The sequence below is a fragment of the Carcharhinus amblyrhynchos genome, chromosome 17 (assembly GCF_965287045.1).
Source record: "Carcharhinus amblyrhynchos chromosome 17, sCarAmb.v2.hapA, whole genome shotgun sequence".
In the NCBI taxonomy this organism is placed as follows: Eukaryota; Metazoa; Chordata; class Chondrichthyes; order Carcharhiniformes; family Carcharhinidae; genus Carcharhinus; species Carcharhinus amblyrhynchos.
In genome coordinates this window covers 51,641,363-51,661,187 of record NC_137340.1, presented here as the reverse complement: position 1 = coordinate 51,661,187, position 19,825 = coordinate 51,641,363, and the positions used below count along the sequence as shown (strand labels likewise).

At 44.1% G+C, this 19,825-nt stretch overlaps 1 protein-coding gene across 1 annotated transcript; it reads left to right on the top strand.

The window, feature by feature from the left end:
• Window positions 1-6,953: 6,953 nt before the first annotated feature.
• Window positions 6,954-12,411, top strand: marveld1 (MARVEL domain containing 1). The gene has a single exon (XM_080205938.1). It carries the CDS (start codon window positions 7,225-7,227, stop codon window positions 7,720-7,722), a length of 498 nt encoding a protein of 165 aa, XP_080062064.1. The 5' UTR covers window positions 6,954-7,224; the 3' UTR covers window positions 7,723-12,411.
• The last annotated feature ends 7,414 nt before the right edge of the window (window positions 12,412-19,825 follow it).

The window sequence follows — 19,825 nt, the reverse complement described above, 5'->3', positions numbered from 1 at the left end:
TGTTTCCAGTTGTGGAACAGGAAAAAATCCAGAAGCTGTCGATACAAGATAGTCACACAGAGGAAATGCAGAACATCTTTACTCGGAGTGATTGAATATGGAGTTCACAGCCACAGGGAGTGGTTGAGAAGAACAGAGATACACTTAAGGGGACGCCAGATAAGCATTCTGAGGGAGAAATAGATTTGACTTATTAGATTTGACATGATGCTCGTTTGGAGAGGCGGTGCAGATGGGCCAAATGGCCTCCGTCTGCACCATAATAATTGATTTGATTTATTATTGTCACATACATTGACATACAGTGATAAGTATTGTTTCTTGCGTGCTATACAGACAAAGCATACCGTTCATAGGGAAGGAAACAGGAAAGTGCAGAATGTTATAGTCATAGTTAGGGTGTAGAGAAAGATCAACTTAGTGCAGGGTAAGTCCATTCAAAAGTCTGACAGCAGCAGGGAAGAAGCTGTTCTTGAGTCAGTTGGTACATGACTTCAGACTTTTATATCTTTTTCCTGAAGGAAGAACATGGAAGAGAGAATGTCTGGGGTGCGTGGGGGTCCTTAATTATGCTGGCTGCTTTGCCGAGACAGCGGGAAGTGTAGACAGAGTCAATGGATGGGAGGCTGGTTTGTGTGATGGATTGGGCTACATTCACAACCTTTTGTAGTTCCTTGCAGTTTTGGGCAGAGCAGGAGCCCATACCAAGCTGTGATACAATCAGAAAGAATGCTTTCTATGGTGCATCTGTAAAAGGTGGTGAGAGTCGTAGCGGACATGCCAAATTTCCTTAATCTTCTGAGAAAGTTGAGGCGTTGATGGGCTTTCTTAACTATCGTGTCTCAATGGGGGGACCAGGACAGATTGTTGGTGATCTGGATACCTAAAAACTTGAAGCTCTTGACCCTTTCTACTTCATCCCCCATTGATATAGACAGGGGCATGTTCTCCTTTCTGCTTCCTGAAATCGATGACAACCTCCTTCATTTTGTTGACATTGAGGGAGAGATTATTGTTGCCTCATCAGTTCACCAGATTCTCTATCTCATTCCTGTACTCTGTCTCATCGTTATTTGAGATCCGACCCACTACGGTGGTGTCATCAGTAAACTTGAAAATCGAATTGGAGGGGAATTTGGCCACACAGTCATAGGTGTATAAAGAGTATAGTAGGGGGCTGAGAACACAGCCTTGTGGGGCACCGGTGTTGAGGATGATCGTGGAGGAGGTTTTGTTGCCTATCCTTACTGATTGTGGTCTGTGAGTTAGGAAGTTCAGGATCCAGTCGCAAAGGGAGGCGCTGGGGCCCAGGCACAGACTTCAGAGATGAGTTTTGTAGGAATAATCATGTGGAAAGCTGAACTGTAGTTAATAAATAGGAGTCTGACATAGGTGTCCTTGTTATCTAAGTGTTCCAGGATTGAGTGCAGGGCCAGGGCGATGGCCTCTGTTGTGGACTTGTTGCAACAGTAGGAAAACTATTGTGGATCCAGGTAATCTGACAGATTGGAATTGATTCGTGCCATGACTATCCTTTCAAAGCACTTCATAATGATGGATGTCAGAGCCACAGGATTCTTTTTATAGAATCCTGTGATTCTTTGAAAAGACAGCTTTCTGAGGAGGCATTAGTAGACATCCTTGGGGCTGGGGAAGGCAGACAGTCTGGGATGGGTGAGTGAGAGCAGGGAGTGGACATCCTGGAACAGGGGAATGCAGACAGCCTGGGATTCGGTGGAGTGTGTTAGTATTTAATAGATTCTATTGGTGCATGTTGAATACCTGGTAGTTTAAACTCTGTGGGAAGCATCCTAGACTCAATGCCTTCATCATAACCAGGCTTGGGAATTCCAGTGATATTTGGTAGTAGACACTGAAAATGGTGCACTCAGCAGCAGGAAGTCCTTTTAGCAGTGGGATACGTGAGAGAAATGACACTGTGATTGAAGAAACGCTACCAAACATTTTAGTTGACCGATCAAATTATGAATTGACAACTGCTCTAGCGCGGGCTGTACGTGCAAAAAACACACTCTGGATGCTTGAGGGCCACAATCCCTATCCCTTAGCTTTCGGCTGGAATCCAAAGATGTGTTTAAGTTTAAGCTTTAAGTTTATTTATTAGCGTCACAAGTAGGCTTACTTTTACAGTGCAGCGAAATTACTGTGAAGTTTCTCTAGTCACTACACCCTAGTGCCTGTTCGGGTTCACTGAGGGAGAATTTAGCACAGCCAAACCTAACCTGCATGTTTTCGGACTGTGGGAGGAAACCCACGCAGACACGGGGAGAACATGCAGACTCCAAACAGACAGTGACCTGAGGCCGGAATTGAACCTGGGTCCCTGGTGCTGTGAGGTAGCAGTGCTAATCACTGTGCCACCTGCGGAACCATCCCCTGGTATTGGAGGAGACCACCTTTAGTTCAATTTTTGCAGAATATTTGAATGCCATGCATGCAGGGAGGACAGCATTTATTGGAGGTGGTGTTTCAGAAAAATTCAAGAGAGCTTTGAGGTGTTGAATCAGGCTGTGAGATATTGGGCATGATTTTTCAGGCCTGCTGTCCTGCTCCAGTAGAACAATGGGCCAGGAAATGTCATCAGGCGGGCTGGTCGCAACTTCTGGGCAATTTTTTATGGTGTAATCAGCCTCGCACCGGGAAACAGTGTAAGGCTAATTACAATACAGAAATTGACATTTCCATCTCATTAGCAAACATAAGAAATAGGAGCAGGAGTAGGCCATCTAGCCCTTCGAGCCTGCCCCGCCATTCAATAAGATCATGGCTGATCTGTCGTGGCTCAGTTCCACTTTCCTGCTTTCTCCCCATAACCCTTAATTCCCTTGTCTATCAGAAACCTATCTACCTGTGACTTAAATATATTCAGCGAGGTAACCTCCACCACTTCAACGGGCAGAGAGTTCCAGAGACTCACCACCCTTTGAGTGAAGAAGTTCCTCCTCAACTCCAATCTAAACTGCCCCTCCTCCCTTATTTTGAGGCTGTGCCCTCTAGTTCTGCTATCCTTTCTAAGTGGGAAGAATCTCTCTACCTCTACCCTATCTAGCCCCTTCATTATCTTATACATCTCTATAAGATCCCCCCTCAGCCTTCTAAACTCCAATGAGTACAGACCCAGTCTGTTCAATCTCTCCTCATAGGCTAACCCCCTCATCTCTGGAATCAGCCTAGTGAACCTCCTCTGCACTCCCTCCAAGGCCTCGCTAATGTTTCCAACCCTGCTAGGGGAGGTTTCCACCAACGGGGATTAAAACTGGTCCCCATCAACAGGGACTCGGCGTGATGGCCTTGCAGGTGGGGGCAGAGACCGTTGAGGCCCCTGGGAGGTCAGGGGCAGAGGGGTACCTCTTGGGCAGTGCAGCCTGGCACTACCCACCAGGCACCCTAGCACTGTCCACTGGGTATCGAGCAGTGCCAAAGGGGCAGGGCCAGACCCTGGGCAGGATGATCAGTGGTGGTGATGAGGGGAACACTGTGCACTCTCCACTGTGATAGGTAGGGGAGAGAAGGGGACAATCGGGGCTAGCTACATGGAGGGGTGGCGATTGGGGCTGGCCATGGGGGAGCGGGGTTTGGGTTGGCCATGGGTAGGGGGTAGGTGTCGGGGCTGGCGATCGGGAGGCTAGCAATGGGGGAGGGGGGGCCAATGCGCATATGCCGATCTTCCCCCTTGGGAGATTGATGCATGTGCAGTGGCTCACTCAGTATGCTGATGCTGGTCTCTTGGGTGGGATTAGGCCCCTCACTTAGCGGTGTGAATCCTTTGATGAACTCTGTGAAGCACAGATGCTGAAAATTCAACAAATGGGCAGGAAAATCTCCCGTTTTCCCACCCATTGGCCACTTAGTTTTTTGGGGGAAAATTGCCCCATGAATTTTAAGTCATGAGGGACATGGCGTATTATAAAAGAGAAGGCAGAAAGAATAGAAAGGCCCAAGAGAAATGATAGGCATTGACGGCAAGGTGATAATCTTGCAACATGATAACCAACCAGTGAGAGTACATTATACGTGGCCTGTATTCACTGGAATTTAGAGATGTATGAGGGGCTACGGTTGAAAAGTTCTGACAGGGCTGGACAGATTGGATGCAGGCATGGTGTTTCCTCTGGCTGGGCAGAGGGTGGGGGGGCCAGTCTAGAACTAGGGGTCACAGTATCAGGACACAAGATTGGCCATTTATGACTGAATGAGAAGAAATTTCCTCACTCGGGGTGGTGAACCTGTGGAATTCTCTACCACAGAGTGTTGTGAAGGTCAAGTCACTGAATAGGTTTAAGAAGGAAACAGATAGATTTCTAAACTCTAAAGGTGTCAAAGGGGAGGGTAGAGCGATGGGGTATGGTGTTGAGATAGACGATCAGCCATGATTATGTTGATTGGCAGAGCAGGCTCGAAGGGCTGAATGGCTTCCTCCTGCTCCTATTTTTTGAAGGTCTATGCTAAAAGAAAATAAGACATCGAAGAAATTAAGTTTGGAAGAATGTTGGTTCAGATTTTTAGATGCTCTTTGGAGATATTCTTTTGGAGAGTCAGTGCAGACTCGATGGGCCGAATAGTCTCCTACTGCACTGTAGGGATTCTATGGTTCTCAGGGCAACCGGGAAAAAGTATGTCTATATGGGGGTGGCACGGTAGCACAGTGATTAGCACTGCTGCTTCACAACTCCAGGGTCCTGGGTTTGATTCTTGACTCAGGTCACTGTCTGTGTGGAGTTTGCACATTCTCCTCGTGTCTGCATGGGTTTCCTCCGGGTGCTCTGGTTTCCTCCCACAGTCCAAAGATGTGCGGGTTAGGTTGTTTGGCCATGCTAAAAAATTGCCCCTTAGTGTCCAGGGATGTGTAGGTTAGAGGGATTAGCGGGTAAATGTGTAGGGATATGGGGGTAGGGCCTGGATGGGATTGTGGTCGGTGCAGACTTGATGGGCTGAATGTCCTGTTTCTCCACTGTAGGGTTCTATGATTCTATGATGCTATATAACCGTTCATTCTGTGACAATGTCCATTTGACAAAGAGTATCACAAAAAAATACTGAGGATTGAAACAAAATAGGTCGATGCAAGTCACTAGTGGTGGGATTGTTTCACAAAAAGAATGGCTTGTCCAAAGGAATGATTGGACATCCTCAAAGAGGGAACACCTTGAATTATATTGGATTTTGAGAACATGGACATTTTCATGTAACCTTATTCATTATGTTCTTGTTTCCAATATAGAGGCACGAGGTGGCACAGTGGTTAGCACTTCTGCCTCACAGCGCCAGGGACCCGGGTTCGATTTCCGGCTTTGGGTCACTGCCTGTGCGGAATTTGCACGTTTTCCCCGTGTCTGCATGGGTTTCCTCCGGATGCTCCGATTTCCTCCCACAGTCTGAAAGACGTGCTGGTTAGGTGCATTGGCCGTGCTAAATTCTCCCTCAGTGTAACCGGACAGGCGCTGGAAAGTGCGGTGACTAGGGGATTTTCACAGTTAAGTCATTGCAGTGTTAACATAAGCCTTACTTGTGACACTAATAAATAAACTTTAACTATGGAGTATGTTAAAGAATAAAATAGCATGTATTTGTTACTTTGTATTTTTCCTTCTGAATAGTTTTTGTTTACATGTCAAAGAAGAGGTTTTTTGAGTAATTGAAAAGGGAGTGCAGTCTACAATACAAAATATAGACATGGTCCATGGACTCTGCGAAATCACAAAAAAGGCATGTTTCCGGGGAGCCCGTTAACCGGTGCATTTTGTGGTGTATGGAACTGCATGCACTAGCCTCCACCCCAGGTCCTCAGTGTATTGGGGAAGATCCCTCTGTATAGGGACCTCCATTGGGGACCTCTGCTGCCAGATGGCAACAAGGCATGCCAAGTCACGTCCAGGCAATGGGCGAGGGTACAGCAGTGGAAGGCATGAAGCAGTGGCCCGTAAAAGAAATCCCTCTGTGCAGTGGCAAAGGACACAGAGGGCATTTCTGTGGGGCAGCTCAAACTGGGGCGCCCAACCTGGGCAGGGGGAGTCTGGGCTTAGGACCAATGTAGAATTCCACCTGAGCAGGGGTACAGTCGGAGGGGATCCCACTACACAGTTGCGCCTCAAGACCATGTGTTACGTTGGGTCCAAGCACGACCATTCTGAGATCACATCAAAGAGGGGAATCCATTAGTATCTAATAGGTTCCACTGATGAATGTTAAAAACCCAGGAATTTAAGGTAATAAGATGAACAGGTGTTGGGTATTGATTTGGTAGATGTGTATATAAAGGAAAGTCAGTCAGAACCGTGGAGAATGTGTTGGAGTGGCGAAATCAGCTAGCTGTTTACCAAGTGATAAAGAGTCTCCACCAAAACTTTTGGCTAGAACCAAACCCAAGTAATGCATTTTCTGTCAGTTTGGTTCTTGTGTGTCTCTGTTGTGGAGACTGAATTTGATCCAACTGGATTCAGATTGTTTTTTGGAGCAAGTGAGATGATGGATTAAGGGCTTGTCCTGTCCACCCTGCACTTTGGCTTTGCATCTTTTAAGAATGGGGTAAAAATGGAAACATTTCCAGAGAGAGGAAGGAAAATAATTTTAAATCTTCTACCTAATTAGAAAAATAACCTGATTTAATTCACTTTGGAGGGAATTGGAATGATTTTGGTAATCATTTAGTTGGAAAAAAAATTAAACTTACTTTGGCAAGAATTGGGATCTAGTTTTTAATCTTCTAATTTGGAGAGGAGTGGATTTTTCTATCTTTTTCCACCTCGTACACAGCGTGTACTAGTAATTTAACAAAAAAATTATTGAAGAGAGTGGGGAGGCTACAAAAATAATGGCACCAGAAATATGAAATACAATCAAAGTTAACTAGTTTGAAAAATGGAAGTTTAGAAAAAATGAAGGGACAGAAAGAGGAAAAAAGTTTAGAAAGTTGAAACAAAGTTTACAGATACATTAAAAATCGAGTAAAACATTGGAAAAAAACAGCTTCGAGAAAAAGAACCACGGCAGGAAAGTATCAGTTTTTCGATGATATAACAGTTTCAAAGTTCAGATAAAGTTTGGGAGCAGCTCAGTTAAAAGTTTGGTTCCGCCAGGGGGTGGAGTGAACAACTCACAGGAACCGGAATCTCGAAATTGCTCCTGTCTCGCTTTCTCCTCTTCTCCCTCCACCTAAAATATTTATTTTTTTTTGCAATCCCTCCTCCTCCCACCACAACAACCATGGCTCCTCAGTCAACCATGGTCTCGTCCCTGTCCATCCAAAAGCAGTTCCTGAAGAGTCTGCTGGGTTTGTTGAGGATGCTGCAGATTATCTTGGGCGCTGTGGTCTGGGTCACCATCGCGGTCAGCAAGTACGACGGCAACATGCACTACGTGGTCTTTGTGGCCGTCTTCTTCTGGCTCACTACCCTGGCCCTCTTCTTCCTCACCCTGCTGGGTAAGAGTGACCTAGTGCCGGTGGTAGGGGGCGAACGCTGGACCCTGAGCAACGCCCTGCACGACTGGCTGGCCGTCCTCCTGTACCTGGTGGCCGCCTGTCTCATGAGCTACAAGACCAAGGATAAGAGTTACTGCGACCTGCCCACCTACACCCACCGCTGTCCTTACAGGATCTACCTGAGTGCCACCGTCTTCGTCTGCCTGTGCACCCTGCTCTATTTCATCTCAGCTGTCTACTGTACCTGCAAGAAATACCGCGGCAATCAGTCAGTTATCTAGAAGTATAACCACAGGACTTTTCCATAGACTGCAATTTATTAAAAAAAATACAACATCCCTCTCCAAAAAAATGCAGCGATGTGGCTAGCTTTTGTTTCTCCATCTTCCAGAAGATTTGATTTGGAGCCTTGCTGAATCCCAGACTGAGAGATTGCCACCAGATTATAAAGGACATTAACAAGCATTGGAATTGATATTAGCAAATAACTGTGGATGCTGGAATCTGAAACCAAAAGATCATTTTTCTCCTTGGGTTTGGAATTGATGTTGTCTCTTCCTCGGTTGAACAGACCCTTCACGGATTTTTTTTCATTTAGATCCTAGCCCACCAGGATCTGTGTGTGTGTGTGTGTGAGAGAGAGAGAGAGAGAGAGAGTCTGTGCATTCGATTAGAATCTGAATCTTCTGTCTGCTCCTCCCACACTGCCTATTTGAGGCCCCCAAAGTCAGCTGCAACATTCCACAGAGATTTCAGGAACTGAATTAATTTCCTATCAGCTGGCAGTTTCAAGCAGGCTTAGAAAAGGCCGCTTGGTTGTGTGTGGAAGGAGAGACTCTCTTTTCATGATGGCTTGTTGCTACCTGAAATGTCTCTTAATCAAATTCTGACCTGTACTTCATTTTGCAGCAACACATAGCTAACATGTCTTTAATTCTGGGCAGGGCGATTCTCTAACTGTTGCAATATTGAAGGTACACGTTAGACCAGAGTTCTCAAGTATTTTTTCTATTAGCTGCTCCTGAGCAGGCTAGTCATCCCTATTACCTGTCTCCTCTGGCTCTGTGATGTGTAACAGCTACTGTTTAGACTTGCGTTAGCAGTTTGCTATGAAGCAGGTGGGATTTTGCTAAGTATTGCTTGTTTTTTTAATGCAAATTTTATATATATATTTTATATTTATACGCTGATTTAGTGCTGTACATGCAGTAGTAGAACATTGGGTTAATATTGTGTCACAAAGGTTAGAAATTGGCCAGAATTTGACCCAGAGAGTATAAAGGAGTTTTGGAATAAGTAACCGGAGGGGTGGATACTTGCAAGGCAGACGGAGTAATGACTTCAGCAGGTGAGGACATGTTTCTGAAGAGAGAAGTAATTCAGGAGTATGAGGAGTGGGGGGGGATATTCATATAAACATAGAATCTACAGAATCTGCAGAATGAGGCCATTTGGTCCATTGAGTCTGCAATGACCACAATCCCACCCAGGCCCTATCCCCATATCCCCATGCATTTACCCTTGCAAATTCCCCGATACCAAGGGGCGCTTTACCATGGCCAATTCACCTAACCCGCACATCTTTGGATTGTGGGAGGAAACCGGAGCACCCAAAGGAAACCCACACAGACATGGGGAGAATGTGCAAACTCCATATGGACAGTGACCCAAGCTGGGAATCGAACCCAGGACTCTGGCACTGTGAGGCAGCAGTGATAACCACTGTGCCACCGTGCCACCCCTAATTGTGAGAAAGTTAGTAGTTTGGGTCTGGCTGGGACATGAGAGCAGTTGGGTAGGTGAGATTGGGAGATGGGGAAAAGGTAGGGAGGTGAGGTTGGGAGATCGAAAATGGGGATGTGGCATTGGGGAGAAGGTGGGAAGTGAGGCTGGGGAAATGGGAAGAAGGTGAGAAACACCACTGGCTGGCGGGCAATAAATGCTGGCCAACCAGTGACACCCTTGTCCCATGAATGAAAAATTCATTCATATCCACCTCCCATGTCTTCATACAAAAGAGTAACTCCTGATTACTCCACAGACATCATCCCAGCATTTGTAGAGGTGTCACTTGGCCCTGAATGAACTCTATTCCATGTGGGGTCAAGATTATTACATAATACTGTTTACAGATTCAGTAACAATGAACATTCACCTGTGAGCAGCAGCTTCTGGGATGTTCATGTGTCCTGCATTGAGTATAATCATTGACTGTAAAATATAATGACATTCTTCATCCAAGAATCACAAACATAATTGAAACCCAGGAGAGGGTTACAGGCTTTAAACTAATCAAAGGTTTTGAGGGGAGGGTGATTGGGTATATTGTATAACAGATACCCAGGAATGAGTTACAGACTGGAATTTAATCAGGGAGTTCGGGGTGGTTTATATGTAGAATAGCAGATACCCAGGAGTGAGTTACAGACTGGAATCTAATCGAGGGGTTTGGTGTGGTCAAATATAGAATAAAAGATATCTAGAATTTAATTACAGACTTGGGGTTCGGGGTGGTTTATATATAGAATAACAGATACCCGGGAGTGAGTTACAGACTGGAATTAAATTGAGGAGCTCGGGTGGTTTATATATAGAATAACAGATACCCAGGAGTGAGTTACAGACTGGAATCTAATTGAGGGGGTTTGGTGGTTTATACATAGAATAATAGATATCTAGAATTAAATTACAGACTTGAATCTAATCAAGGGATTCAGGTAGTTTATATATAGAATAACCGATACCTGAGAGTGAGATACAGACTGGAATCTAATCGAGAGGTTTGAGTGGTTTATACATAGGATAACAGATGTCTGGGACTGAGTTACAGGCTGGAATCTTTTTGATGGGTTCAGGGTGGTTTTTATTTAGAATAACAGATACCTGGGAGTGAGTTACAGACTGGAATCTAATCAAGGGGTTTGAGTGTTTATATATAAAATAACAGAAACCTGGAGTGTGTTACAGATTGGAATCTGATCGAGGGGTTTGGGTACAGACTCGATGGGCCGAATGGCCTCCTTTTGTACTTTAAGAATTCTGTGATTTTATTGAAAATCCTAAATGTTGTTGATAAATTATGAATGCAAACACTGTTGTTATCAGCTACTGTAAGGATCTGTAGGGATAAATTCCTCATAATTTTGTTTTATCAAGCCCTTGTCTTTTCCTGCTCCAAATATTAGATGCAGTGTTGTTATGTACAAGTATTACAGTCTGTCAAAGCATTTACTTAGCACTTTGGGACCAAGAGTAAAAGCCACACTTAAATCCATATGCTGTAATTCCAATGTGGCATCCCTCTTGTCTCGTCTTCCTGATTCATGATCTCAAATTGATACCTACCACTGCCACTCCCCAGTCACCGCTAACCACCATTGCATCAGCCTAGTTTTATACAAACCAACTCAGTTTGAGAAGAGAAGATCATTTTCTACTTGGCTGTTTTTCACAGTTAAAACACATAGGTTTAAAGTTTTGGAACATATGCTCAAATTGGATCACTGGTATCTTTCTCCCCCTCTCTGTGTAATCTGTATTCCTCCCACCGCTCTGTGCTCCTCCCTGAATTGAGCTGTTTGGGCCTGTTCCAGTCCAGACCAGCCAACTGGGCTTGAGGTGGAGGGTGGGTGGACTTTCCTTCATGCTTCAAACCTGCTTGGACCAATTCCTCTCTTCCTTTTCCTTACAGGTTTCAGATTGCTTGATACATTGAGGGAGATGTTCATGGGTAAATCACCAATTCCTGGCCACCTTGTGATTCCTGTCGGCATACAGGACAAAAAGAAGACTTTTGACCTATCCTATCTGTACTAGCCCTTTGAAAGAGTTATCCAGTGAGCCGCACTACCTTTGCTTTACCCATTGCCCCAGAAATGTTTAGCCATCAAGTATTTATCTTTTTGAAAGTTTAAATTTTGTTGTTAACCGACTATACTCGAACGTCTGAACCACAGTCTGGGATCCAAGTGGCCTCCGAGCTCTGATCTCAAGGCTCAAAAGATGTGCATCCATTTGTGATTATGTTTCTGATTGGCTAGTTTGGCTTGGCTTTGCTGCTCTTGGCTTTATTGGTGGATAAGTGTTGAATCAGAAAGTCAAAAATTCTCAGTACAGTTTCAGATGGGTTACGGGAATGGGGTAGGAATGGGGAGGATAATTTTCTGAGTGTGCAAATATACTGTAGAATTCGCATCTCAGCTCGTCAGCCGTGGGTAATGGGCTGGCAATGTTAGGTGCCATAGGTTAGGCAAGACTTCACACTCAGAGGATTAATTGTACCACTGCCAAACACCCCTCCTCCTCCCCCCCGCCCCTCCAACCTTGTCCATGTTCCTCACTCATTTTTGCTCCCTGCTACACACAGTGTAGAGTTGCCAACTCTGCCAACCTATTCTTGAAGGTTTTATCACATGAACTTTTAACAGCCTGGCCCTACCTTTTACCTATTGGTTTTTCATCCAGGTGCTCTGCATTGCAATGGGATCAATGTCCTAGTGGATGAATGTTGACTCAGTCAAATTGTTTCTTTGTCTCTAAGTTTCTCGATATTTTTACAGTGAATGAAAATGTTGAAAAACGATCATTACCATTTTTGTTTAAAACTCTTATGCTTTGTTTCTGCAAAGTTTTTCCAATAGGAATGTCTTGTTTAATTCCAGGTCAGTACAGGAGACAGTTACATGACCCATCAGGAGTCAAAAGGAATTTAAGATGCCCCTGTATTATTTTGGAGAATGTTTGCAATGCATCTTCCATGTATTATATCTTGCGCTTTACATTCATTACCTGATGCCAGTAGATTAGGTTTTAATTGTATTCATGTACACTCTACTGAGAATGTTCCCAACAGTGTTATTGTATTTACCGAAAAGGGATTCTTAACAATGCGTGTTTGCTTTATGCTGTAATCTCCTTGCAAGATAACGTCACATAAACCGAAGGGATTGGAGTAAACAGACTTTCTTGTTGTTACCTTGTTAAATGACTGATTAATTCTCAACTCTCTGATCTCTTTTTCTCAAGGATTTATCTCATCTTAGCACCCCACTGCACAGCAGATGCTGAAAGGCTGACACAATCTTTGAGCTGCGGGAAGAGTTCCCTTCTTTCTATTTGCTGTTTTGAGTGCACTAGCTAGCACGATGGGCGGGATTGTATGGCCTCGCTCGGGCGAGACTGGATATTCCTGCCCGAGGTCAATGGAGATATCTGTTGTCGGATCCTCACTCGCTCTGATTCCATGTCAGGTGAGGTGGTAGATTTCCGGATGTTGCCTTAAATCCTTGTTTTGGTTCTCGACAGTCCTTAATATTTGTGAACTGGGTTGCTTGTGTTAAATGGGCTTGGATGTAGAATAGTAGATACCTGGGAGTGAGTTACAGATTGGTTATAGACAGTGACTTCCATCAAACTCTCCCAGAACAGGTACAGCACGGGGTTAGATACAGAGTAAAGCTTCCTCTACACTGTCCCCATCAAACACTCCCAGGACAATTACAGCTTGGGATTAGATACAGAGGAAAGCTCCCTCTACACTGTCCCCATCAAACGCTCCCAGGACAGGTACTGCACGGGATTAGATACAGAGGAAAGCTCCCTCTACGTTGTCCCCATCAAACACTCGCAGGACAGGTACAGCACGGGATTAGATACAGAGGAAAGCTCCCCTACATTGTCCCCATCAAACACTCTAGGACAGGGACAGGAGAATATATTAGGGCCAACTCTTGGTGGGCAGAAATGTAGCTTCAGGCCTCTTGATCCCAGATTAAGTCCTTGCCAGTGGTGGGATTGTTGACAGCTTTCTGCCATGGTGCAGAACACCTGCAGATGCCTGAATTGGCCCTAAGGTCATTTGACATTCACTTGAACAGGCAAGTGTTAGCCCAGACAATGAGATCAAACCCAGTGCCTCCTGAACCAAGTATATAGTGCCATTCACTGCTGTAAACTGTGATTAGATACAGGTGCATTTATTAACACCTCCAATGTGTGGAATGTTCCAAAGTCCTCCACTGGAGAGTAAATCAGAATGAATGACACCAAGCCAAAGAACGAGGTCACCTCTTTTTGGAGAAAATCCCCGAGTTGTCACACTCTGGCACCTGTTTAGATACACTGAGGGAGAATTTAGCATGGCCAATGCACCTAAACATCTTTCGGACTGTGTGAGAAGATCAGAGCACCTGGAGGAAACCCATGCAGACATGGGGAGAATGTGCAGACTGCACATAGACAATGATCCAAGCCAGGAATCAAACCCAGGTCCCTGATGCTGTGAGAGAGCAGTGCTAACTACTGCCACCCAAGAACAAGGTCACGTGATCAAAAGGTGTGATAACACCCATGATTTGCATGGGGAAATCACTGATTAACCTGCGTGTAGGACCCTTTGAATGCAAGCTCCCTGGGAATTGCTAATTAGCCAACCAGATGGAGCTTGTATACCGAGCCCTTTATAAAGCAGGACCCTGAGTGGGCCCATTATTTTTTAGTCCTGATTGGGACCTGTTGTGTTCACCACAAGCTCGCAGATTTTGTTTATTTTGTGCAATAAAAGCACTGTTCTTTTACAGCTAACTCCTGATGCTATTATAAAAGGTTAACCAAAGATTTAGGTTTTAAGATGCATTTTATAGGAGGAGAGTGCAGAGAAGTGTAACAATGGAATTGCAAAGCAGTGGGCCTGGACTGCTGAAGGCAGAGCCGCCACTATTAACCTTTAAACTGTGAGAATTCCAGTTTTGTTTCGAAGATAAATTTTCAAATAATGCATCAGTGGCAGCTGTTTAAAGTCACGCAGAGTATGAGTGACACCAACTGAAAATCACCATTTCCATAATTCATTTTAATGCTGCTCAGTATTTCCAAGTTGCTTTAACATGAGATGATTGAAGAGTGTCATTTCTGAGTGTATGGAAAACTCATTCTGAGATTATTGCCTCTGTTTTTCTTGATGTTAAATTTGAAAAAGGCCTTTGTGAATGTTATTGGCTCCATCAGTCAGACGGATGTGTTCGCTTGCGAACCATAATTGGCTGGGGAATGTTAAGTGTGCTATTAATCTTAATAATAGGAGGAGAGATTGCGATGTATTCTGACCTAGACTATCTGTAGAGAAAGAAAGAACTTGCATTTCTATAGCGCCTTTCACAATGTCATGTTGTCCTAAAGTACTTGAGAGTCAATTTGAACATATGCATTAGGAACAGGAGAAGGCTGTTAAACCCTTCGAACCTGCTCTGCCATTCAATAAGACCATGGTTGATCCGATTTTAACCTCAACTCCTGTCTATCCCCAGTAACTTTTCACCCCTTTTCCTATCAAAAATCTTATCCATCTCTGCCTTAAAAATATTCAGAATCTGAATCCATCACCTTTTGAGAAAGAGAATTCCAGAGACTCACAACTCTCTGAAAGATTTTTTCCTTTATCTCTGTATCGTAGGATCATAGAATCATACAGTGCAGAAGGAGGCTGTTTGACCCATCAAGTCTGCTCTGACCACAATCCCATCCAGACCCTATCTCCATAACCCCATGCATTTACCTAGCTAGTCCCCCTGACACTAATGGTAAATTTAGCATGGCCAGTTCACCTAACCTGCATGTCTTTGGACTGTGGGAGGAAACTGGAGCACCTGGAAAAACTCATGCAGACATGGGGAGAACGTGCAAACTCCATACAGACAGTGACCCAAGCTGGGAATGGAACCACTGTGCCGCCTTCTGTATTAAACGTGTCATCCTTAATTTTAAAACACTCACTCCTAGTTTTAGGTGCTTCAATGAAAATTAAACATGTAATGAAGTATGCTTGTAGTGTATTCACAGTTGTAATATGGCTGACAGTTTGTGAAACTCCTACAAATTGCATTGCAATGATGACCAGACAACCTACTTTTTTGTGCTATTGACTGAGGGATAAATAATGACAAGGGGCTAATTAATTCCCCTGCTCATTTTTAAATTAGTGCCATGACATCTTTTATACCAACCTGATGTCAAATGCTTCATTTCAAAGACATCACCTCCAACTGTAATGTTCATGCGGAGCTCATAAAATGGATGAATTAGTTGCACAGATAGATGTAAAGGGGTGTGATATAGTTGGCATTACGGAGTCGTGGCTCCAAGGTGAGCAAGGATGGGAACTAAACATTGAGGCCTATTCAGTGTTTAGGAATGACAGACAGAATGGAAAAGGTGGTGGAGTTGCATTGTTGATTAAAGATGATGGTACGATTATTGAGGAAAGATATTAGCGTAGATGGAAACCGTATAGGATGAATTGAGGAACAGCAAGGGACAAAAAACATTGATGGGAGTGGTATACAGACACCAAACTGTAATGTAATGTTAGTAAAGCATTAGACAGGAAATCAGAAATGCATTTGTTAAAAGAACATCTGTGATTATGGGCAACTTTAATCTGCAGATAGGTTAGGAGAGTCAAATTAGTCACAGTACAATAGAGGAGGAATTTCTGGAGTGCATGCGGGATGATTTTCTGGAGCAATATGTTGAGGAACCAACAAGGGAACAGGTCATCTTGAAGTGGGTGTTGTGCAATGAGAAAGGATTAGTTGGCAATCTAGTTGTGAGAGAACCCTTGGGGATGAGTAACCATAATATGGTAGAATTCTTTGTCAAGGTGGATAGTGATGTAGTTGATTCTGAGACCAGGATCCTGAATCTCAATAAAGGTCACTATGATGGTATGAGGCATGAATTGGCCATGATGGACTGGGAAACATTACTGAAAGGAAAGATAGTGGGAAGGCAATGGCAGGCATTTAAATAATGAATAGATAAACTCCAGAAGTTGTTTATTCCTGTTTGGCGCAAGATTGATAAGGGAATTGTGGCCAAACCATGTCTTACAAGGGGAATTAGAGATAGTATCAGATTCAAGGAAGAAGCATACAAATTGATAAGATAAAGCAATAGGCTTGAGGATTGGGAGCAGATTAAAAATCTGGCAAAGGATGACCAAGGAATTGATTAAGAAAGGAAAAATAATGAAACTAAGATAGCGAGGAACATAAAAACTGACTGTAAAAGTTTCTATAGGTATGTAAAGTGAAAAAGATTGACAAAAACAAAATGGGAGAATTCATAATGGGCAATAAAGAAATGGCTGAGGAATTAAGTTTGTACTTTGCTTCAGTCTTCACAAAGAAAGACATGAAGAATGCACCAGAACATGTTTTAGTGAGGAGCTGAAGGAAATCAGCGTTAGTAGAGAAATGGTTTTGGGAAATTTGATGGGATTGAAGCTGGATAAATCTCCAGGTCCTGATAATCTTCATTCCAGAGTTAAAGAAGTGGCTCTGGAAATAGTAGATTCATTGGTGGTTATTTTCCCAATTTCTTTGGACTCTAGAATGGTTCCTGCAGATTGGAGGGTAACTAATGTAAGCCCCCTATTCAAAAAAGGGGGTAGAGAGAAAACAGGGAAGAACTATAGACCAGTGAGCCTAATGTCAGCACTGGGGAAGTTGCTAGAGTCCATTATTAAGGATTTCATAACTTGGCATATGGAGGGCAGTTTTATAATCAGACAAAGTCAGCACGGATTTACAAAAGCACAACTATGGGAAAAGGAATGAATGCCAATTTTGCTCCTAATGCTCATAATGCCAAGAAGAAAAGAATTGTTGGGTGAAGAATATGTTTGAGGGGGAAAGTGTCACTGGGTAGAACTGTTATTGCTCAATTAAACAGTGTAGAAAGTGGCCATTTGGCCCATCATGTCTGCGCTGACTCTCCGACAGAGGATCCCACCCAGGCCCTTTCCCATAACCCCATGTTTTTACCTGGCTAATTCTCTAATCTACACATCTTTGCACACAAAGGGACAATTTAACACTGCTAATCCACCTAACCTGCACATCTTTGGACTGTGGGAAGAAGCCGGAGGAACCCCACACAAATATGGGGAAAACGTTGCAAACTTCACACAGACCCAAGGGCCTGTCTTGAACCTGGGTCCCTGGCGGTGTGCTAACCACTCTACCACCATGCTGCCCTGCTTGAGGCAAATAGATCAATTTAAGGGGAAGTTGGATGAACATAGAATGGAAAAGAAAATAGAAGGATATGTTGATGGAATTGGATGAATAAGAGTGGGAGGAAGCTCACGTGGACCAGTTGTGGCAAGTGGCCTGTTTTGGTGCCATAAATACTTTGCAATGGGATGCCCTTCTGGCAGAGTGGCTCATGACTGTTGAAGCAAACTGTCTGGCTCTGTAGCTTGACAAAGTCTTCTGGACCCTATGAACGTGTGGCAAATCCAGAAAAAACATTTAGGAAGGATGCCAAGGTATGGGATAGAACACATATGGGAGCAGTTTTAGTTGGCAGCTGTGGCCAGTGGGCAGCACTCTTGCCTCTGAGTCAGTAGGTTAAGGTTCTCACTCCTGCTCTGAAGAGTAGAGCACAAAATTCAGGCTGATACTCCCTGTAAGGTACTAAGGGAATGCTCTTACACATGAGCTGTTAAACCAAGGCTCTGTCCACCCTTTCAGGGTGGTATAGCACATTGGTTAGCACCACTGCTTCATAGCACCAGGGACCCGGGTTTGATTCCTGACTTGGTCACTGTCTATATGGAGTCTGCATGTTCTCCCTGTGTCTGCATGGGTTTCCTCCTCGTGCTCTGGCTTCCTCTCTCAGCCTGAAAGACGTGCTGGTTAGGATGCATTGGCCATGCTGAATTCTCCCTCAGTGTACCTGAACAGGTGCTGGAGTGTAGCGACTAGGGGAATTTTCACAGTAACTTCATTGCAGTGTTAATGTAAGCCTTCTTGTGACTAATAAATAAACTTATAAAAGATGCCATGACAAGAAAAGCCAAGATTTTCTCCCAAATGCCGTGGCTGATATTTCTCCATCAACCAATCATTTAAAAAAAAAACTCCAGATTATTGGTCAGAAATGCGAGTGTGTATATTTTTATCTTGTTAATTTCCCACTGCTGCTTGTGGGATTTTGCCCTGTGAAAATTGGTTTTTGAGTATCGTACATTCCGATTGCGACCACAGTTCAAAATGTACTTAAATGGTTATAAAATACTTTCGGACGTCCTGAAACTGTGAAGGGCAAGAACGCCGGCCTTTTTTTTCCAAAACTTGTTTGCAACTTGTATTTTGTGAAGATGGAGGAGGGAAAATTGAGGGTGTTTCAGCGATGAATAGAGGCTGGTTAGGCAACGGTTGTTTTCCTTTGAGCAGAGAAAGCTGAGGGGGTCCCGCTTGACATGTTCAATATTCCGAGAGACAGGAAGGAACATTTCCCCTTATGGCAGAGGGGTCAATAAACCGGAGGCAGGAGACTCAGAGGGGATTTGAGGAAAATCTTGGTCACCCAGAGGGTGATAGGAATCTGGAACTCACTGACTGAAAGGTTGATAGAGGCGGGAAGCCTCACAGCATTGAAGAAGCAGTTAGATGAGCACTTGAAACACCATAGCATACAAGGCTATGTGCTGGAAAATGGGATGAGAATAGGTAGGTTTCTGATGGCTGGTGCATTCGCAATGGGTCAAAAGGCCTTTTTCTGTGCTGTACAACTCTATGACTGCGATCAGTGTGGAAGGAAGCATGGAAAATAATGAAGGGCGGTTGTTGGCTGAGGGTTTTTACAAGCCTTCTGATCACAACAATCCTTGCATTTTTCTGATTAAGAGTCATATTTCTCATTACATTTACAGACAATGAGCTCATTTACCAAACACTAAAGAACTCACTCTGTGAGGAGAACCCAGCTTTTAACTGACATACAGATCATAAAACATACACACCATAACAGCAACACAAGTCAGTCTGACTGCCTTTGGGCCCTGTTCCAGAATGGCCATTTCATGCAATTCTTGACGCAGATTCTCTCTCTGGCGCCTTGGCAACTGAATTGAAATGTAACACACTAATTAGTCACCGCAGAGTGCTGGGAAGGGAGATTGTTTTTAGTCATTTAAAGTAGTGCTTTGTAAATAGTGGCTGTCAACTTTTTAGAATCCCTATAGTGCAGAAGGAGGTCATTCAGCCCATTGCGTCTGCGCTGACAACAATCCCATGTAGGCTTTATCCTTACAACCCTGTAATGCCCCGACATGAAGGGGCAATCCTGCCCAGACCTGTTCTCTGTAACCCCAAGTATTTACCCACTAATTCCCCCTAACCTACGCATCTTGGGACACTAAGGGGCAATTTAGCATGGCCAATCCACCTAACCGACACATCTTTGGAGTGTGGGAGAAAACCGGAACACCCGGAGGAAACCCATGCAGACACAGGGAGAATGTGTAGACTCCACACAGACAATCGCCCAAGGGCGGAATTGAACCTGGTCCCTGGCACTGTGAGACAGCAATGCTAACCA